Below are 18,720 nucleotides of genomic sequence, written 5' to 3'. Positions count from 1 at the left end.
CTGAATTTAAATCCAATATGGGTAACCTCTATGGCAAAGATAAGTGTAAAAATGTTTATTTTTCAGATGCAGGAACTTTGTGTACTGATAATATGTTAATGGTTTATGGCTGTACATTCAAGTTTAAATTTTTCAGAGAAAGGTTTCTTCAAGCAATTAAATTAAGTTAATCTCTCGCAGTTCAAGCATATTAATTAATACTGAGCTTTGATATATGCAGTGCTGTCCCTGTGTCTGGATGATAACTCAATCAGATAATTTATGTTTTTGAAGCTGCAGTTTTAAAGCCTTGTCACATTTCTCCTCTGTCTTTATAACTGGTATATCAGGTTGGTAACGTTTTCTAAGTTCAATAACTAAAATGTTTTCACTTAGTATACACGTTTACCTTATTATTCAATTTGGCCACTGCACTCAATTGTTCATCACAGCTCACCGATCTTGATATTAAGGCAATATATATCAAACAATCTTCACCAATGTGTAAAGAACGTCCCAGTCATAGTTAGAAGTCACAGCATAATGGAGCTAACAACACCACATAATTGGCCAGAAGCACCAAACAACCAAAAACATCCACAAATAAATGGCAATTCTTGTCTAGTCCATTCTACATGTCTAGGTGTTCTATTAGAAAATCCAGACAGAACAATCATCTCTGCTCACGGAGATTTGGTCTTGCATCAAGTCAACACTGGCATCTCGAGTATTGTTTCGCACAGAGAAGAACAGATTTGGTCCGACACTTTAAGTTGAGAGTGAAAATGTTAAGGTGAAGTGATAAAAACAACACGGTTCAGTTCAGCGTAAATGTGCAGACTTGACATGAGACGATGCTCATCCATCAGCATATTTCACACATTTCTCAGCCCTCAGTGTGGCTGTGGCTTCTGCAGCCTTCTGCCATCAATTATTGATGAGCTTCCCTGTTCTGTCAACTGTGTCCTCATGCCTCCATATTTTCACCAAGCAGGGAGTCTCACCACATCTTGCACCCATCAAAGGATTTTTTTTTTGCCATTCTCACAGCGTCTATTAAAATGACAAGATTCTTGCCCTTCCAGGTTATCGAATATGGAACAGTTCTTGTTGCTGACAGATTTTCTTGTAATATACCTCTCAGATTCTCATTGATTGATCTGGGAGTGTGAGAGCCAATCATTTATTTGGGTATTATGTGATTTATTAAATCTTCACGTTCTATATTATGGGCATTGACATTTTCTTTATTTTGTAAGAGTCAAGTAGAGTAGAGCAAGTCCTATTATCAAAATACTTTTTTTATTCTTATTGATACTTTTGATAATGGATAATGCATTAAAACTAGAATTGGTTTACAACTGTTATGGTGTTTGGAAGGGGGGTTGTTTTTGAACAGCTTTACTGAAGCATCTCGGAACAGTGCTTTCAAAAAACTTTTTCAAAATCAAAATGACATAAGCAGTTTTGTTTCAATTTTTATCTGATTGTTGGTTCACCGAGGACTTAGAATAACAACTCACATTTCTGTAAAAATGATATATACCACAGTCAACCACAGTTTGGAAGGCAATGGGATGAATTATGAAACTATGCCGGTTTATTAAGGCTATGGCGGCTAATACACTCTCAAGATAATAAAAATGTGTTTAAGGCTCAAGCTTTTTTTTGTAACAAGTTGTTTGCTAATGCTGTAAGAGTCATTCATTTTTTGGCTGGGTGTGTACGTGAATTCTGATCTATTTGCAGCCAGCTGTACCGAGGGCTTCACTTTTTAAACAAGATATTTCCCCTTTTGTAAAAGCCAAGAACCAAACTTTTTTTTCAAGGTTTTTATAATCATATAATCTTAATCTCTGCTGCCAGTTGAAGTAGAACTGTGATGTGTACATATATTGGTTGTAATTTATTTCTATTTTAACTTCATTTTTTTATTCATCAATTTAAAAATGTTGTAAATTGGCCAATCATTAGTATTTATTTATTATATTTTTTGCATTGTAAATAATACAATTATTAGCGTCCCCCCAGTGACATTAATTGTACAGCGCTGTCTCAACAATGTTCTCCTTTTTTTTAATAGTCTATAAAAAAAAATATTCTATTATATATACTGCAGATACAATTGTCATCCCTTTAACTTCACACTTGATTAATTTGCTCCACGACATAACAACAAGACTACTACAGGTGTGATCTATTTTTATGAATCAGACAATGTGTTTTGTTCATCACAATAAGAAGAGGATTGTGCTGATCTTATGGTATGCGGGGCAAAAGAACCAAAAGAACATTGATTATTTAATGACTGAATTACGTCTTTGTCTGCTCCCCCACAGAGCTTAGACGGGAATGTTGTGGTGAGAAGTGACGCACGTGTCTCCTCCCTCACCCTGAAGTTGGTCAAGTATACAGATGCAGGCCAGTATCTGTGCTCGGCACAAAGTGCTATCGGTGAGGATGAGCAGGTGGCATATTTGGAGGTCCAATGTAAGTGTCTAACTTTTATTTATGCATTGTTGAACTCCTCCTCATTTTACAAGACAACTATACTCTTTCCCCACAAGATTCCCCAAAGATCCATGGCCCAGTAACGGTGTACACCTGGGAGAGAAACCCAGTCAACATAAGCTGTGAAGTGAAAGCTCACCCCATAGAAGTTGATATTGCTTGGTTCAGAGACGGACAGGAGCTCCCCAACAGCAACACCTCCAACATTAAGATCTTCAGGTCATTGTTGGTGAGCTACCTGCAGGTATGTGCGCACAAACCACAGTTATTTTAATCAAGGATCTTAACATTGAACTTTCCAACACATGGGTCCACACTTACACCCCCCATGTCATCAACATTTCATGAGCGTGGGTGAGAGCTAAGTGTTTCCTTTCAATACCATTGTGGGAGGGGGGGTTAATAATTCAGCAGGCGCTCACTGCAACAAATAAAAATAATCTTCTCTAATGGACAAACCAAAAGGTCACCTTTGGAGTGGTAGACACAGCTTTGCTTAACGGTTCTCTAAACTACTGCTCTCAACAAACACTGTCATTTCCCCCTTTTCTCCAGATCACACCTGAGTCTGAAAATGACTTTGGGAGCTACAATTGCACTGCCTCCAACGAGATGGGAACCGAGTCGAGGGAGTTCCTTCTCATTCAGGCCGGTTAGTTGTGATTTAGTCATACATGGGCTTCCTTAAAACATTAAAGACATTCATCACTATGAATAATTCAGTCCAGCTATACTACTTATTGAACAAATGATACTAATGATTGACACTACAGAATATGGATTTTAGTAAGCACACTTTCACATTTCTGTAAGAGGACCTGGAGGGTTTCTTTAATGAGTAAGACCATCAGGTGTTTGTGAGCTTTGATAAGGTTTTAAAAAAGCATTTTATAACTCTTTCTACCAGAGGTGCCATCATCTCCGTTCATCCAAGAGGTGAGACCTTTTTCCACAACGGCACAGATGCAGTTTGAAGAGCCCGAAGCTAACGGAGGAGTTCCTGTGCTGAAATACAAAGCTGAGTGGAGGACTCAAGGTCGGGGGAGCTGGCAGCACAGAATCTTCGATGCCCAAGATGGTAAAAGACATCTGAACTTTGTGCACGTTTTCATCATAGCATGAGATAAATTATGAGTTTTATAAAGATGATTTCAGTTGTTATTTACTCTGGAAGATATTTGTGTCTGCCGCTCCTTGTCGAAAGAGTGATATTTACACCATCTCATGTTGTAACAGGCTTGATCAGTGAGGTGACGATCACAGGCCTCACACCAGAGACCAGTTACGAAGTGAAGTTGTCGGCCATCAACGGAAAAGGTGAAGGAGAAAGCAGCCCTGCCGAGTTCTTCAAGACGGAACCAGTCCGTAAGTTGGATGTTGACACACAGATGACTGCATGCCATAAATCTTTTATTGGAGACCCCCCTTTCACGCTCCTCTTACCAGCTACAGTGGCAGAATTCATTAGTTTCCTTTTGTAGGGAGACATCTTTGGGGAAATAAAACACTGATTTAATTATATTTTATTCCACTTGAGGACTTCACTAGGCACAAGCAGTTCAGTTGTCATAGCAGATTGAAAAAGTTGATTCTACTATGAAGTGACCTTTAAATCCTGGACACTTTAATTGATTTTATGCTTCAAAGCTTGATTTCAAAAGTGGATATGCATAGTTCATTATTTTTTGTTTCAATATAGTTTTCAAAAAGGCTCTTTTGACATAGTCTTGAAGACTTTATATTTTGTTTTTGAGTTTCTAGCTCCCTCTGTTGGCGTAGGGTGTATTTTAATTTGGTTTCAAATTGTTCACATCCCAAGTTTCACTCCTGTTTTCACGAAGTTAAACCGGAATACAAGCTTTCTCATCACAGCTGAGAAGTACTTGGAGAAAATGAGGAAAAAATGACAGGCAAATTCACCACTATTAACTTTAACCACTAGAAGTTTCAGTTCAAAAAACATTATCCAGGTGAGATTCTACACTATTGGATGTACCCTCGTTTTCTCTTTGATTTTCCATTCATTAAGGAAATTTTGTTTTACTAGAAGGCAGTGCAACCATGTTAGTGGAAATAAGATAGGGCTTATCTGGCTGTAAGAAGCGGCAGCACTTAAGAATGGAGGACACATATGAACTATTAATAAGCTATTTATTTACATGTGTATTCACAGAAAATTAGCTACTTATTAACCATTGTAAAGCACTAACTAACACCTTGTTTATTGTGTATATATTCTACCCTATATGATAATTTGGAGTTCACCCTGAACAACACTGTAATTACTAACATGAAATAAATAAATAATTAAAGATTAACTTTGGTTGAAACTAGCTTCTCTCTGTTAACCCCTTTCTAGGTGTAATTACGATAAGAAAGGTAATTCAGTATTAATAATACTGTCTTTTTAAAAGTAAAAAAAGTAAAGAACATATTAGTAAGTAAGTAAGTAAGTAAGTAATATATATTTATATAGCGCTTTTCGAGACCAGGGTCACAAAGCGCTTTAACAATCAAAACAATACTCAAAACAGTACATACTTCAAAGATCAAGACAACAAATATTAGTGTTAATAGCGTGCATAAAATTATTACTCATAAGTAGTTGTAGTTAATTATGATGCTGTTGATACTTGTTTTCCCACATTAGAAAAATACTTTTTGATGTTATAACCATTAATAGAATAAATTATGAATATTCTGCCACTTTACAATAGGGAACATATTTACAATTACAAAAACTCATTTTTGAGTAATTAGGAATTAATAACAATAATAATAGGGTAAAATTATTAATAAGGATTAATACTTTAATAGTTGTGAATTTTTATTTTAAACAATATTTTGTGAATAACCGTAAATAACTTCTGTCATTGTGAGTTAGAACTTTATAGTGTTAAACAAATGGCTAATACATTTTTGCTAATAATACACATGTGAATAATAGTTAATGTGTAAGTAATAAATATTATAATGTTCCTCTTCTGACCCAAACCCAAACGGATTCTGTTTGAAATGACAGTAATCGTAACAAGAAATATCCACACATTTGTAAAACCTATTATTCAACAGAATTTGCTTGCTATTGACTATAAAGAAGATGATATAAGCTGCACATGTTTAAGCATAGCAACAAAGTATAAGCTCTATAAAGTATGTGAACGTTTTTAGAAATATTAAACCATAAATCTTACATTATTAATCATTTTAATTTTATTGAGAAACTCTTCTTTGCATGGATACTTTTGATTGCTCTTGATTTTCTATTAGAAGAAACAAACGTTCATTTTCATATTCATGCTGTCTAAGCCACTATATTGAACATTCGCAGCATCTGTTTGTTCTAAAACGGCTGCCAAAAGAACACAAATTGGATGAACAGCAACTCCTAAAAGTGATGCAGGAAAAACATTAGAGTTTTAAACTGCAAATATTTGGGTGTTAGCTGTGACATCTTCAAAAAGATTAAGAAGACAGAGGACATTGTTGGAAATCCAGTGTTAGGATCACGCTGAAAAACGTCTCACTTATCGTGGGCCGCTTTTGTCTTGCTTCCAAATGACTGACATCTTTTCTTTTGTGTCTTCAGATGGCATTTTTCATATTTTCTCTGAAGACACAGGTTCGTTCTGTAGTGACGATAATAGACTTCCATTGTATGTCGCTACAGGATTTCCCTGATCACCAGGACTAATTAGCAGCGTTGTTAAACTAAACCACATCTTGTTCTACTTTCTGGGGTTTGGGTTTGTCAGTTAAAACACGTTTGTCTTTCACATGTAGATCACTTACACCCATGAATGGATAGCTCTGGAAATATTAACAAAAGTGTGCATCTTTCGATTAATTGGCTTAACAAAGTGCATTATTGAAGAAATTAAAATCTTTGAATTTTAAGCGCTGCACATTCACCCTCTGGCTGCAGAGATTTCGCCTAATTGGGGCTGTTTACATCTGCAGCAGACTTGAGCGGCGGCGGCGGTGAAACATTTATCTTGACGCTCATTAATTAAAGTCAACTCCACGTTAGAAACCCTCTGTACTCCTCATTTCTCTCCGCCTTCACATCTTACTGCCATGTCTGTTTCTGCTGCTGCTCTCACCGTTTCCATCTCTTTCTTCCAATCACGTGTTCATTTCATGACTGTTATGTGGCGTGCTTGGTGGTGACCGTCCACAACGCAGAAGGTATGTTAGTGGGGGCAGTAGTTGTAGCGCTAGTACTAGTAAATTGTCCTTTTGTTTTTGTTTTGTCAAACTAAACGTTCTACTTATTCCCATTTGCCATCAGAATGTAAATCGATGCCCTTCTAAGTGTGGCAAAAACAAGATACTTAATGTTCTTCTATTGTTTGCTAAAAAATTTAGTGAAAGGAAAGAAAGAATCTGAATAGTTAAGTCTCCTGCAAGCAATGGAATATAATTTTGGTTCTGCTCAGGAAATGATGAGTAAATTAGGCCAAGAAGAAGTTTTTAAGTGTTGAGCTGAAGCACTTTTGTAAGTTATCAGTAGTGATGGGATGATGAGGCCTGATAATACACCATCAGTTGTATCGCGATAAAGTGTCATCATTTTGAAAGGCCACTAGATGTCACTCTCTCCTTTATTATCTTTGGCTGTGATTTACTAATTTAATGAAACCTGGCATCATTGCCATTGAGAGTTCCATCTAATGGCCTCTCAAAATGTATCATGATTCAGCATCAGCCTCATCAACCTATCACCAGTGAGCAGTAACACTGGTTTATGTCTCATCTCACTAACTCAACGAGCTATCATCTGATTCTAGAGCTGACCCCCGAGAATACATTGTTATTAACACTTTTTTTGCATTTATTGATACGTCTCTCAAAGGATTTATAAGAAAAGCAGTTGAGCTCTTTCAATGACTAAACGCTAATCTTCAACCCATTTAATTGAAATCACGTCTCTGTGTGATGAATAAACTCTCTTTTCATCTGATCGGCTTCCTGCAGGAAATCCAAACCCTCCGAAACTAAAAGGCGAGCTCCAGTCCAAAGGCAACTCCTTCAAAGTGAGTTGGATCAAGCAGGACGACGGCGGCTCCCCCATCTTACATTTTCTGGTCCGCTACAAACCAGTGAGTATAACAACTGGAGCAGAAAGTGAAGTCAACAGGGAGTTAATCAGCTTTTACCTCGGGACATTTTGAGAGTTGTAAAGCCAAACAAAAATAAGAGTCAACCCTTGATCTCATTCGTCATAATTATTTGATTTGTCAGCGGTTGAGGCTCATGACTGTCTCTCAAAATATGAGCACAAATGTTTACTGAATTTTAATCAAATGTACTAAATCAAACAACGATGTGCTGGCATAACGAGACGAGGTTTGCAGATATGACGAAATCCACCCTATATGATTTAGGTTTATTCATTATTTCTATGGTTTTAAATGGATTCTTGACAATGGACAATATTCTTAGCCTGACTAACACGATCATAAACTGCAAAAAAAAATTATACATTAATTATAACAAATATTTTCATATGAAAGGCATCTGGCTTTAGCAAGAACAAAGTGTTTGCTTCTCATGCAGGGTAACAGTGATACATACGTTAAATAATGTGGCATGGCATCTTTTTGATGACTAGGACCAGTTCATAGAAAGACTAATGTGCCACCTAGACGACACTACCTACAGTTAGTGCTTGTTTCTGCCAAACATTTGGTTTCTGAGAGCTGTGACTACTACGCAACATTTACCATGCATGTGAACAGGATGACATCATTGTGCTACCAAAGAGACTAATGTTGATCATTTTATACTGTTGTAATTATCCAGTTAATTGGCCAGTAAATGATCTCATCCATATTTCGTTGCACCTCAAAAAAATGCTTATGAGTAGCATCAGCATCATTATACAGTGTGTTCATTTGTTTTGTGGTATCCCTTGTGTTGTCTCTTGGGTCATCTTTTCCCTGAGGTAACACAAGGGTTAAGAACTTCATGTCAATTCATTAACACAAATCATCTTACAATAGGCAAAGGACCCAAATTGGAAACCTGAAATCAAACTTCCAAGCGCCAGTGTCCATGTGGTGCTCAGTGAGCTGGAGTGGGACACGGAGTACAATGTGCGCGTGGTGGCTGAGAACAAGAAGGGAAAATCTGAAGCAGCACTCATTTCCATCAGGACATCGTCAGAACCGGCTGCCATTCCAGGTAGGCACTTTTGACTCTTTGTGGACACTGTAGCAGTTCCCTAAAATGTACCTCTTTTTTAGATCCTGGATTACATAAATAATTAAACATTACATATTTTATGAGACATTTAAAATAAATGCACTTAAGCCTTAATAGTAGCTGCTTAGTCACTTTTTTCTGTGGATCGTGTTGATAAATAAATTGTAGGAAAGGACCTCCACTCTGTATCCTTGCAAATCAAGCTAAATCTGAAGTACAAATACGAAGCTGCAAACTAAAGAGCAGACCTCTCAGAGCACTAGCAGGAGTATGTTTGACTCACAAGCGTTTAAAGGTGAATTACAACTTAATAAATCCACTAAAAGGAAACTATTTCCTGGAGAGCAGAGCGCCTGAAATGATTTTCCACTTGGATTTCCTCCCTTTAAAGTTTTGACAGCCGTCGCTAAATAAGCGGGGCTTCTCCGGCAGAGAAGTGTGTGCACTTCCAGTCCAGGGCGAAACCATTTCCGCTGTATGATTGCGGGAGAGAAATGATCTTCTGTCCAGATGTAACAGCAGAGTTGATTTTAAATGACAGCAACTATTATTTTAAGCATGTCAAGCACACACACACACACACATACACAGTTCATCCACTGTCTCTGAAACAGCTCTTGAAGTCAATTTCACATGTTATCGTAATAATAAAGTGTTCATCGTGAGTGAAGTCAGCTGTCTTTATACTTCAAACTATTTTGGATGTCGTTGTCATAATTAAAACTGTTAAAACTGTAGACAGGAAGTGAGTGACAAACTTACTTGAGGTGAAGGTAGGACAACTAATGCGTACAATCCTGGAAGGGTTGTCTGTGTGACAAGAAGCAGAGAACCATCATTTCCTTTCAATCTCAAGCCCCTTCCTGCTCCACCACTGAGCCTCACTCCCGATCTGTCCCTCTGCTTGAGCTTGTTCGAATATTATTTCTCCACTTTATTAAGACTTTTCTTGTTTTGTTGACATTTTGTTTTTTCAGGCTTGACCATTTTTTTCATTTTCTCTCTTCCTCTCCCTCTTTGTTCTCCCTTCCGCGTCGACATTCTCTCACTGTTCCTGTCTTCATACCTGCCCCTGGACATTGCTGCTGTGGACCACCTGAACATTTCCGTCTTCATTGTGGTGTCGGGCTGTGCTTTCTCTCCATCCAGCCACTCAGGGCTGCTCATCTGTGACGTGCACATTGGCATCACTCATTCTGTCCCTCATCACGACGCGCCTGCTGTTGTAGAGTTGAACAGAATTCAAACACACACCTTCTCTGTCTCGGCTGTTGATCCGGAGGCCTTCACTCACAGATGGTTGTTTTTTTATGGACTGAAAAAAGAGGTCATTCTTTAGCCTGTGAACTTTCATGCTGAACCAAAGGCTGTGGATAAGAATCGTCACAGCGATAGAACGTGAATTCACAGGGACTAGAGGAGGACAACCAGCTCACTGTGATGGATTTTAGAAGGAGAATTAGCCGTTAATTATCATAGGAGACGTGTTTATAACAACACAGTGTATGTTTCATCAAAAAGTGTTTAAATAAGTGTAACACAGCAGAATTTTAACATAAATTTAAATAGTAATACTTAATGAACGTTGTGAATAATGTTTTTATACATTTATATCTGGATGGTGCTTAACTTTGCATGCAAGCTAATTCAGTGTAATATAAGCCAGCTGTTTTTAAAGTTTCAGCTAACTGCTCATATTCTAGGATTAAAATGATCAAATAAATTTCAGAATATTTTCAGAAAGTCTGTGATTACTGTGATATTTAAATTGAAACTATCTCTGACTTCTCTGCAGACAAGGAGGTGAGTGTTTTTTCTGTTGCTGCATTTTGAGTTTTGGTTTGTGACAGTGTCACTTATACAGTCCCGCTTCACTAGCTGCTCCACTCTTCTCTTATATGGCAGATCTGGGTGATGATGCGGCGCTCTCCATGGGCATCTTCCTCTGGGCAGGGATCCTTGTCGTGGTGTTTGTACTCCTGCTGCTAGCCGTCGATGTCACCTGTTACTTTGTGAACAAATGTGGCCTCATCATGTGTCTCTGCGGCAAGTCTGGTACCGGCAGTAAAGGCCACAACCTGGAGGAGGGCAAGGCTGCGTTCATGTGAGTTCCGCGAGAGGACTTTGCTCTCCTCTCTTACTTCATACCTGTGTTTCATATGTGTCACAACACTGACAGGGAGACAAGAACATTCTCACTTTTTTGTAGTTATGACAATTTTTTCCAAATATTGTAATACATTGATATCTATATTATGTCAAACTCAATTGGCACGGGGGCACCAAAGAAACATTTTCTCAGGACTCGACTGCAGATTTTGTAGTCTTTAGGCTTTTTTTTCTGCACATATTTTTTTTTATTGTTTTTGCTATATATCGCCCATTTACATTTTTTGGGGCATTTTACTGTGGTAGCAAATGTATAACCTCTTGTCTAGAAATTAATTTTTTTCTGACCAGAGAAGATCAAATTGACGTTTAATAATTATTTTTTAAACTATAATAATGTGCAGTTTCAATTTTTTAAGTCAATATTTCCAAATAAAACGAAATTGCTGGATTAGATTGTGAAATAATTTGGAATAAGATGACAAAATCTATCAAGAACAAGCTAAAAAATATATAAATATATATATTAACTGATGCAGAAATTATTTGACTAGTTTTTCTTTTCTACTAAGACGATTACTAAATAAATAAAAAAATAAAAATAAATGATCAAATTGTCTTTAAATGCTGCACTTTGATTGTCGTGTCACTGATTCGGTGTGACAGCTGTAGCTACGACAATTTGCCACAACGTTCCACGATATAGTCAGTGCATTAATGCCTGAATTGAAATCTTTTTCAGTTTAAAGATTAGATATTTCATCAGAGCTACGAGGGCTTACAAAGTTCACAGAGGAAATTAGTAGTGGAAAATGCTAAACTCAAAATTTAAAGTAGAATTTTTAACAACATTTTTGTTTCCTGTATCTCTCTGAACGGTATGGAACTGATTAATTATTTTACAATTTATTGCATCAATCTCCAGACTTTTCTTTTGTTTTAAACATTTAAATCTAGAGATATATATTTTTACTTTCACTTGACATGAGTTTCGCTCTGCTCTGCTCCCACCTTGTGGTGAATCTCCACGTCACATCATTTTTTAAAACAAACAAAGATGCAACTTTCTTTGGTATTTCTGAATCTCATTTGATGTGACGATCAATTTTATATTCAAGAGGGTTCCCCAAAACAACCACAGGGTTACTAATTGCCCAGTCACGGGTAGAATGTATAGAAGATGCACAGAGATGAAGATGAATGATGAGTTATTGTGCGGCCGATGTTTATGCAAGGGCAGCAAAGTAATGTCAGACATGTCTACAGAAATCAATAGAGTCAAATGGTCAAGCAGATACAACCACTCCCCAAACATTCCTTACGCAAGTATTTACCACTTTAAGATTCAATGTTTGCCTCCACAGGAAGGACGAGTCCAAAGAGCCGATAGTGGAGGTGAGAACAGAGGACGAGTGTACAGCCAATCACAATGCAGCTGGACCGACAGAACCCAACGAAACCACGCCGCTCACAGAGCCTGAGTGAGTAGAAAACAACCTGGTGGCCACGTGCACTTAGGTTTTTCTCTGTCGTACCTTGCACTCCCCTCCAAGAACGTCCGAACCATGACCCTCAAAAGTGGATCAATGGCACTTGAAGACGAGATCGCTCTGGAGTGGAGTCCATTGTTGCTTCACGTTTCTCGTCCTGGTTCTGAGGGATGTTCACTTTGTTTTTGGAGAGTTTTTTTTTGTCTCATTACCTGAAGGTTGAAGCAATACCAGTTAAAAAACCGACCGACACCGCACACGTAATTGAAAATGACAAGTTTGGAGAGAGGTTAAGAGAGACTGGTACTGTTTAACCCACACGGGTGGTTCTGAGCGGTGCTGTGCAGACACGCTCTTCAACATACAGCTAGTGAACTCCATGCTGGTGTGTGTATGAGAAGTTTCCTTAAATGTTCACTCACAGCATGACGTCCTTATTTTTTTGTCTCACCGAGCTTTTAGTGGCTCTTTTTCAGTTGCTTTGTCCGTTTGTATGATTTTCTGATTAAGAACTAATCCTGCATGCTCGTCTTGACCACCCTACCTGTGTCACAGTCACCCTGGTGTCTAGTCTGTGTGTCTCTGTTCTCTCCCTGCTCTCTCAGGCTGGCGGCTTTCACTGCTGCTCTGGCACTGGACACGCTCTCCTCCGTAGCCACCAACTCTGACACGGCCACCGCCACCGTTGACCCCACTCAGGACAGCCCCTCTAGCGAGACCACCACACTCACTTGCAGCCTGTCCACCCCAATGGCCAATGACCCCTCGCCCACACCGCTGCAAGCCCCCGCCCCGACCCCAGAATCAAACACCGCCCCGCCCACTCCCACAATTTCCAACTCGGATATGGAAGCTAAGATTGCTCCCCTAGTGGAGCAAAGGGAAAGTAAACCTCCTGAAGATCAGGAGATGAAGATCAGTCTTCCCAGTACCCCTGATCTGACCAGACCTCAGAAGGCTGGAACACCAATCCCACCCAAGCGCAGACACTCTCCAAAACTTGCTGCGTTAAACGCCAAGAAAAACAGCCCCCCTGTGTCACCACTAGCTGCCTCCCCTTCACCCACCATGCCCACCAGGAAACCTGCACCGAGCCCCCCTGTCACCAAGATCAGAAAGCCAGACAGCCAGACACCAGCTCAGACCAAACCAGACGATAATGCCACAGATTCCAGTGGCCTAGCAACCTCTAAACTAGATGACCAAACTCAACAATCTAACATTCCATCAGCTCTCATCGCTGAAAGATCCACAAGTGTGGCCACCCCTCCACAGCCCACTGCCCAGAACCCCAAAAGTAACATGGACATCATGTCCAATAACCTGCAAAACTCATCACCAGACACCTACGACTTCCTGATGGACGACATGGGTCTTAAAAACTCAGGCTTCGAGTTAGAGTTGAGTAACGGCACAGAGAGTCCATCCCAGCCTCCCCCAGACCTAATCAGTCTAGCGAGCCCACCCTCCGCCCCCTTCTTGCCCAACGGAGACGCAGCAGACCTCTCCCCTTCAGTTCTGGAGGCAACAGAGACTCTGGCAAAGACTACTCCTATCAACGATGAGTACGGCTCCCTCTAGAGGTTTATCTGTTTGTGTGCAAGTGTGTGTGTGACTCGTGTGCCCATTCATTCACCACCGCATCTTGCCATCAAACATTAAATATATCCATGTAAAACTGTGGAAATGATGGTTAGAATTTTGTTTTTTGGGGACAAAAAGGAAAAACATCATTTATTGAACGCTGGACTGTTATTTTATTCTTAAGTGTGTTGTGTAAAATGACACTTGACTCTTTACTAAACAATGAATAGTATCAATCGTATTATTGTTTTATGTTGTGTTCATTACCACTTACAAAATGACACGTTAACCTGTGGTGGTGGATTTACAAATAGTTCAGCTCTGAAGTAAACGGAAGTAAATGTGCAAACATTTTTTTCATGTGCTGTTGAAAGTAATAAATACACTCAACATGAATTTTCTATTTTCACAAAATCAACAATCAAACTTAATCTCACAAAGCACACAAAACTGAAACACAGTCTCTCCTGAGACAAAACAAGATGTTTTTTACGTGTCTAAATTGTACAGTACGTGCTTGGTGACATATAAGGTCTTTACAGCTCTAACATGCTACTTTGAATTACTGTGCTATTTTAAATTTGCAGCTTGAATTTTTCCTCTGGGTTTCTAGTTTGGCACATATGTTTTAAAGTGAATCCTTGCAGGAAGTTCCAAACCTCTTTATTGACAGACATCCACAGACAGTGTCAACAAGCTAATAAATAATTCCTCAAAGAGATTCAGCAGCAGCGAGTCCTAAAATGAGAATGCGAAAGTTGAAATAGGTTCAAGAGTAGTGTTGGTTTCTGTTCTGTTGCGCTTCAACGTATATTTGTTGCCACCTAGAGGACATTTCAAGAAGTTTATCAGCAGAGAAAAAAAGGTATAATGTATTTATTTATATTTCACGAGAAATATTTAAATACAGAACAGGATCAACAACATGTCCTTGCACATTTACTTCCAATAGATAAAGGACCAAACCTCCAGATCTGCCTCAATATTAAAACACACGCAAAAGCCATTAAAGGTTTAGATGGAAATACTTTGTCTCCACTAAGTAGCAACTCTTCAGACGCCTCCTGATGTCTGAGTCTGCAGTGAACAAGGTCTAATGATGCTCTGGGAGGTTGGACATAAAAGTTGAATCTACACAATCAAAATCCAACAAAAGACAAATAAACCGCTGCATAGGAAGTATAGAGTTTGAATAATCGATATGTTCTGCTGATTGTTGTCAAGGTGGTGAAGAGATATGTAAGAAGACTTCTCACTCCAGTCTTCTTACATATTGGGTGAAGTCGTCATTGAACGTTTCAAATTCTCCGTCGCCGAGATCTGTTGTTAACCTCCGCCCGCCTCTCTTCTCTCTCCCCATGTTCAGGAAAGGCTTCTCTGAAGACAAACTCAAACAGGAGGAGGCTGAGCTAGCAAACGCCCTGACAGAGATCACTGCAGAACACAACAGTGTCATACAGACAAAATCCACACAGAACAAGGCATGATGGGAAGGAAACACCCCCTTTTGAATCAACCCAAAACATTCTGATGGCAAGACTCGCTGCAGGAGTTTTGATTTCCAGTGCCCTTAAGCAACACGTCCATAACAACCACTCGCTTGTCTGTCAAGGGATCCAAGCTACATCTGCAACCGAGACGTTCAAGCTCATGAAGATATTTATTATTTTTTTATGCTTTTATTCAACTGGTCAAGAAGTTTAGGGAGAATCTCTAATATATATGAAGTCCAGCTGCTCATGTCGTGCAAATGATGAAAGAAGTGTAAAAAAATAAGGAGAATTTAAAGAGAAATTATTTTTCTTATGTTGTGTGTACTGTTTCAATGTGACACTGACTTTGTTTTGGATTTTAGCATAGATTCATGAAACCACTAGTATGCATGTTTAAACTGCAGGATTTTTTCTTTCTTTCCGTCTGTTTTTGGAGACGTGTCATTGCTCCCGGACGCGCTGGCACAGGTGAAAACCCAAGCTGGAGTTGGAACATTGGTGAAAAATGCAATCGCACGCGGGTCAGGGAGACCCTCTCCAGGCAGGAAATCCCCCCCTACAGTTTGAATCCGACCAAACTCCACTCACCCATCAAATTCTCTGTCACTGCCACTCACCAAATGTTTTGGGTGCAAGAAAATTCCAGCAGATTCTAAGCCAAGGGTCCAGGAATCAATGAATGTCTCATGATACGAGTTGAATATCCACCACGTGCGTCTGCGAAAACGACCTCATCCTCACCACACATCCAAGGTTCCCCCGTCACACTTTTGACTTTGGGACGATGATAAGGAGCGTCTGAAAAGCATTTTTGTACTATTTAAAATCTACAAAGACTTCCATTCCTGCCTGCAAGCTTGTGCACTGTGCCTGTGTGTCGGTAGATTGTCTCGTCACTGGTTTCCATGATAATCTGCATAGCTTTGTCGTGAGCTTCTTTCTTTTGATTCAGATGAATATAAAGCGATATCTACTGTAAAACTAGAAAAAAAGAGTATGATCAATGGACTAATGTGATGATTATAATAATAGGTGTGGTGTATTAAACTGTCTGTCTCCAGTCACAGCACTGTATTATTGCCAGATGCAGGATTTGAGCCGTGGCATGAATTCTATTACTGCGAGGCAGATAGTCCGAGTGGCTCAAAAGGCTCCATTATTGATCCAGTAAGTGTCTTTGGAGCTCGTATGTGCGTGAACACACACTGTTTTTATTTGACTTCCCCCGAAAATTGTTGATTGAATGTCCTGTAATGTGGTCTTTTTATTTCACCTTCTCGTCTTTTTCTTTTTCTAGAAAAAATTCACACCCAGCTTGTACAGTTCAGGAGGCTCAGGAAGCAGGTGGTCACTAGAGTCACAGATGCTTGGGGTACAGTTACCAGTTTAGAAGGATTTGGCGTGGCAGGAAGAGAACCATTGGCCCTCCAATAAAGACTTCATTTGTTATGTTGTCAGTGAAGGAGTTTAGAAACTAGACCTCTACAGCAGGAGAGAGTGATGGCTAAGACACAAAAGTAGGACCATCGTCGGCTCAGTCATCTTTTAGAGACTCAAAGTTTAGTATTCTAAACTCCTTCACAAAGACACAAATGTCATTTAGAGCAAGTCAACAGAGCAAGCTCTACAGATACAAAAAAAAGAAGAACTCACGCCTGATGAACATACGAAAACAATTGCTTATTTTAGGAACATATTTTCTCCATATCTAGTTGGTCATGCTTAATTTTGCAAATCATTTTCTCCTTCATGGTTTGAACTGTTTTTTCTTTTACACCAATTTAAGTTCAATTTATTTCAATTGGGTAATAGCTGCGACTAACACTAGTGAGCTAAATAACCCATGAAATAAACAAGAAAGGATGAATATTAGGTTTATATTTGTCACACGTTCAGATGCTCTAATACAGATCAAAGGAAACCAGCATTGGCAGTCTTGTCTTATCTTACATTAGGTCAGATGAGGAATCCTTGTTTTGAAAGTTAACATGTAATAGGCATAACAACTAGCTGAATACTTCTCCAGTCTCTAGTGCAGTCACGTGTTCCTCAGTTGAAGGTCAACACTCGTGTTGGAAGTGTGGACACTTGAGCGAATGGAACAGTCCTCCACCACCTCGCTTCCTGGTCTCCACCCTGTTGATCTGTGCGTACAGTCTGACTGCTAACCCATTTTCAAAAATAAAAATAAAAAAAGATTTCCGAGTCTAATTCTGTCCTGGCCCACTTTGTAAGTCATGAAAAATAAATCACTTTCTACATGTAATGACGCACTACTGACAGCAGGTGGAAGTAAAGGACAGATGATGAATCTCTGACAGTCACGTCACGGACGCTATTTCTACAGATCATAGAGCAAATAAGGTACGCGGGGAATACACGCGCACGGAAGTTCACAAACACATGTTGCACAATTGAGTGGAAGTAAACACCGGCGATGTTCTATTTGTGGTTTGACATTTCATCCCGTGTGTCACGTGACGGCGCGCTTGCTCCATCCAGTCAACAGTTTGAAAACACGGTGGTTCGTTCCCGTATCTGCTCACCGTTTACCTGATGTTTCGTCACTAGAACAGCTGTGGATGCCAGGAGTTCTTGACGTCTGTACGTGACCGCGAGGATGAGGACGATTCGTCAGCCAAGACAGCAGCCCTTAAACCGGAAAAGAGTCGATTCCACCTTCAGCGTAAAACATTCAGACTAACGTCCAGGGTTTCTCAAGGTCAGGCCTTATATTCATGAACAAATATCAGCTTATTTACTATGAAATAACGCAGTTTCAGAGAAAAAAGGAGTAATGTTTCACAGGAACCATCATTGTTTGTAATATCTTAATTTGAATGTATATTTCTCAACAAAACTTCAATGCTAGTGTAGTAAAACATATTTGAGCCGATTTAAATTGAGACACTTAATCAATTAATCACTTCAAGAATAAGTAAGTAAGTAAGTCATTTTTATTTGTATATCGCTTTTCCAGACCAGGGTCACAAAGCGCTTAAACAATCAAAACAATATTCAATAACGTATATACTTTAAAGATCAAGATGAAACTGATAACACAACAGGAGTTCCAGAAAATCAAGGAAAAGCCTGAACAAATAGAAATGTCTTAAGACTGTAAGCTTCAAATGTCTTATTTGAAGATGTAGCTTAGACATTTTTTATTAGTTAAAATAAAAACAAATATTGAAACCCTAATCTTTACTTTTTACTTAAATTGTTTTGGAATTCAAAATAAGTATTTTTCTTTTTTTTTTTTTTTTTTTAGATGTTGACCTTATTTTGAAAGGTCTCGCCGGAAGTAGGCTACGTCTCCCGCGCCTTGACGCGCCGGCGCATCCTGA

General features: G+C 39.1%; 1 protein-coding gene across 4 annotated transcripts in view; it reads left to right on the top strand.

Moving 5' to 3' along the window:
• Positions 1-17,571, top strand: part of ncam1b (neural cell adhesion molecule 1b) — a 66,622-nt gene extending 49,051 nt beyond the window's left edge. For 2 of the 4 annotated variants that reach the window (XM_087794811.1, XM_087794808.1), the window contains 12 exons: positions 2,319-2,469; positions 2,547-2,734; positions 3,046-3,142; positions 3,398-3,568; positions 3,727-3,855; positions 6,080-6,112; positions 7,468-7,592; positions 8,496-8,676; positions 10,603-10,801; positions 12,171-12,287; positions 12,902-13,861; positions 15,247-17,571. In XM_087794811.1, the coding sequence (XP_087650937.1) occupies positions 2,319-2,469; positions 2,547-2,734; positions 3,046-3,142; positions 3,398-3,568; positions 3,727-3,855; positions 6,080-6,112; positions 7,468-7,592; positions 8,496-8,676; positions 10,603-10,801; positions 12,171-12,287; positions 12,902-13,861; positions 15,247-15,367 (2,472 nt within the window). In that variant the 3' untranslated portion in view covers positions 15,368-17,571. The remainder of the gene's footprint in view (positions 1-2,318; positions 2,470-2,546; positions 2,735-3,045; positions 3,143-3,397; positions 3,569-3,726; positions 3,856-6,079; positions 6,113-7,467; positions 7,593-8,495; positions 8,677-10,602; positions 10,802-12,170; positions 12,288-12,901; positions 13,862-15,246) is intronic. The other 2 variants (XM_087794812.1, XM_087794810.1) reach the window with 1 other exon arrangement.
• The last annotated feature ends 1,149 nt before the right edge of the window (positions 17,572-18,720 follow it).

The sequence above is a fragment of the Callionymus lyra genome, chromosome 7, assembly GCF_982586985.1.
Source record: "Callionymus lyra chromosome 7, fCalLyr1.hap1.1, whole genome shotgun sequence".
NCBI classification, from domain to species: domain Eukaryota; kingdom Metazoa; phylum Chordata; class Actinopteri; order Syngnathiformes; family Callionymidae; genus Callionymus; species Callionymus lyra.
Note: the sequence above shows the minus strand (reverse complement) of the source record. Positions and strands in the feature narration are given on the sequence as shown.